Below are 2,971 nucleotides of genomic sequence, written 5' to 3' on the forward strand. Positions count from 1 at the left end.
TAAGAAACGACACAATTACAATAGGCCTTCGCAGCGCTTTGCTGCTCGGGCCTAATAATATAGCACTAAATGAGCAGTCCACAGTTGTATAAAGGTGACAGGTGCATGCAAAATGAGAAACAAAAAGCAAAAGGTCCTCTAAAAGCAACGTAACATAAACTTGACGTGTGCTGATATGATTGGGTCATTCCACAATCAATCAAAATAAATCCATCATGCTTCTTTTCAGGCAGCGCAGGCATTAAAGATTCTCTTTGTCTTCTCCTTCTTCCTCCTCATTGTCCCATCTCACCTGCAGACCCAGACGGACTCGTTTGGTAACTGCTGTCTCCGGAAATGTTGCCTGGACCATCGGCACCAATTTACTTGTCAGAGAACCTCCCTCTGGACCAATCAGATCACTTTCTTGTTGAACTCTTGACACAACGGCGAAGTAAAGCGGAAAGTCGGTAGAGATGATGCGCCCTATTCGCTTCTTCCCAAGTTCCTCTTGACTTTCAAGTTCTGCACAAAGAAGGAATGGGTTTTCAACGTGTGTTGCCCCATAGTGAGATCTATAGACGTTGGTTTTGAAGTGATGCATTAAAGTTCTTACCCTCATCCATCCCATTTAGAATCGTTTCCAACACCTCATCACCGTAACGATTGCGATGTTCTTTCCAGACCGAGCCATTCTCACTCCTCAGCACAACAAGCTCACGGTCACCGCGACCCAGAGCTGCAAAGTGAGGGATCTCCACAATCACCGGGCTGCCACACACACAGAGAAGTGCATACAAATCACGTACGATATCTGAAGTGGGGGGAAAAAGAGCCCTCAAAGCATTATCTTGAGAAAAACTGGAACAATGGGGTATAAGTATGGGACACATTTTTAACTGTTACGGTAGTCAAAATGTTGAATGTAAAGATAAAAAGTCCCCAATGAACTGTACAGTCGTTGGCTCACCCCAGGAACTGCATGCCAGCTGGACCCAGGGAAATAATCCTGCTGGCCAACCCCTCTCCTTCCACTAGTGGAGGGGGGCTGGTCAGCTTCTGCGGCTTCACCAGGCGGCAGGTAATGCGGGTGGGTGCCGCACACGTCCGTGGAGGTATGATGACACGCAGACCATTATGCCTGCTGCCTCGCATTGAACCGCCTCGAGCATCCACCATGAAACTGACTAGGAACCTGTCGTTGGACAAAAGGATGTAAGAACTGAACAGTCAAACAGAGCTCGAGGGATTTAAATGTTTTGTTCTGTGCTGGCTGTGCTGACCCGGTGTGTATGGGACTGGCAACTGGGCTGACATTGTCAGACGTCTCAGTTGCTGGGCTGCTGGGAATTAGTGAGTCCTCGTCGTACTCTTTGGGCAGTGGAAGTGGAGTATGCTGCTGCATTAGACAGAACAAGTGAATTATTATTGATATTCTGAAACTATTGTGGCAACACGGTGGTTCAGTTGTTAGAGCTGCTGCCTCTCAGCGAGAAGGTTTCTGGTTCAAATCCTGGTCTGAGACCTTTCTGGGTGACCTTTCTCATGTTCTCTCTGTGCTGCATGGGTTTTTTTTCCGGATATTCCGGTTTCCTCCCACAGATCAAAAACATGCATGTTAGGTTGATTGGCAACTCTAAATTGTCCCTAGGTGTGGGTGAGAGAGTGAATGGTTGTTTGTCTCATTTGTCTCTATGTGTCCCTGTGATGGACTGGAGACCTGTCCAGGGTGTCCCCCACCTCTTGCACAGTGATGGCTGGACATGGGCACCAGTGACCCCCATGATCCAGAAAAGAAGAAGTGGGTAAAAGATGATGGATCGATGGATATAAATTATTGTTTTATCAAACTTAAAGGGTAGAAACTATAAAATGCTTAATAGAAAACTGACGTAAATAAAACAAGTTTATGTTTTTGTTTTCGGTTATGCTACTTCAGTTTCAGTTTCTTCACACACACAAAAAGAATCATAATACATAATACATAACTGCAAGATAACAGTGCATGAATCAGGTCTCCAAAAAGATATTTAAAGCTTAACAAATAATGTTACCTCTGATCAATCAGTTACAGGTCCTACAAGTGATCTCAAGTATATAAACGGAGCAATTTGGTCTTTAACTGTTTTTTGAAGGTGGAGATGAATTTCAACTCTTTCAAACTCTCGTCAAGCGCGTTCCAAATCTGTGGGCCCCTCCCAGAAAAGGTTTGACCAGTTATTCTAAGTCTTCTATATTTGATGTAGATACGATGGTTTTCCTGGTTTCATAAGTATGTTGTGGACCACTGATTGGAACGAGCTCTGTTAATCTTTTAATAGTTTTATTTACAATTTGAAATATTAAACAGGCATTCTGAAACACATTTAATTTTGTTAGCCAAAGAAGACCAAAACGATGAAATAGATGGGATGTGGGGGCGTTATACTCGAACCATGACATGGCTCTTATTATCTTCTTTTAAAGACTTTCAAGTTTCTTAAGATAACTAGGGTAAGTATTGCAGTATGTAAGGTGTGGCTCAATGAGAGTTTTATACATTGTTAAGAGTGTGGATAGAGGCAAATAATATCGTAATTTAAAAAACAAGCCAACATATTTGGACAACTTTGTTAGGAGACACTCGATAAGCAATTTAAAATTTAAGGACTCGTCTATGTGGACCCCCAGGAATTTTGTGGAACTTACTTTCATTAATTTCTTATTTTCAATTTTGAGAATTACATGATCAATTAAAAATTTAGATTTATTGGGTTTAAAGAGAATAACATTTGTTTTGCTGATATTAAGAGATCACTTGTTGCTCTTGAATCAGATATTTATTTTTTTTCAGTTCTGCCTTTACTATTTCCTCCAGGTCTGAAGATTTTTTTATGTGGGAAAAAAAACAAAAAAAACAAAACAAGTTTAGTATCATCAGCAAAAATAACCTTATGAAATATTTTGGAAGAATTTACCAAGTCATTTATATATATATATATATATAAATATA

The 2,971-nt window shown here is 41.0% G+C and overlaps 2 protein-coding genes across 2 annotated transcripts in view; one reads left to right on the forward strand and one right to left on the reverse strand.

The window, feature by feature from the left end:
* LOC119413602 (versican core protein-like) overlaps positions 1 to 2,971 on the forward strand; it is a 273,726-nt gene that overhangs the window by 122,441 nt on the left and 148,314 nt on the right. The window lies entirely within an intron of this gene.
* On the reverse strand, positions 60 to 1,378 carry LOC119413984 (ankyrin-1; the record flags this gene model as incomplete). The annotated part of the gene is given in 4 exon segments (XM_037681076.1): positions 60 to 504; positions 596 to 750; positions 950 to 1,174; positions 1,263 to 1,378. Coding segments are annotated over 4 exon segments (759 nt in total), but the record flags the coding sequence as incomplete, so codon positions are not given.

This window comes from Nematolebias whitei, chromosome 8 (assembly GCF_014905685.2).
Source record: "Nematolebias whitei isolate Nwh7 chromosome 8, NemWhi1, whole genome shotgun sequence".
Lineage (NCBI taxonomy): Eukaryota > Metazoa > Chordata > Actinopteri > Cyprinodontiformes > Rivulidae > Nematolebias > Nematolebias whitei.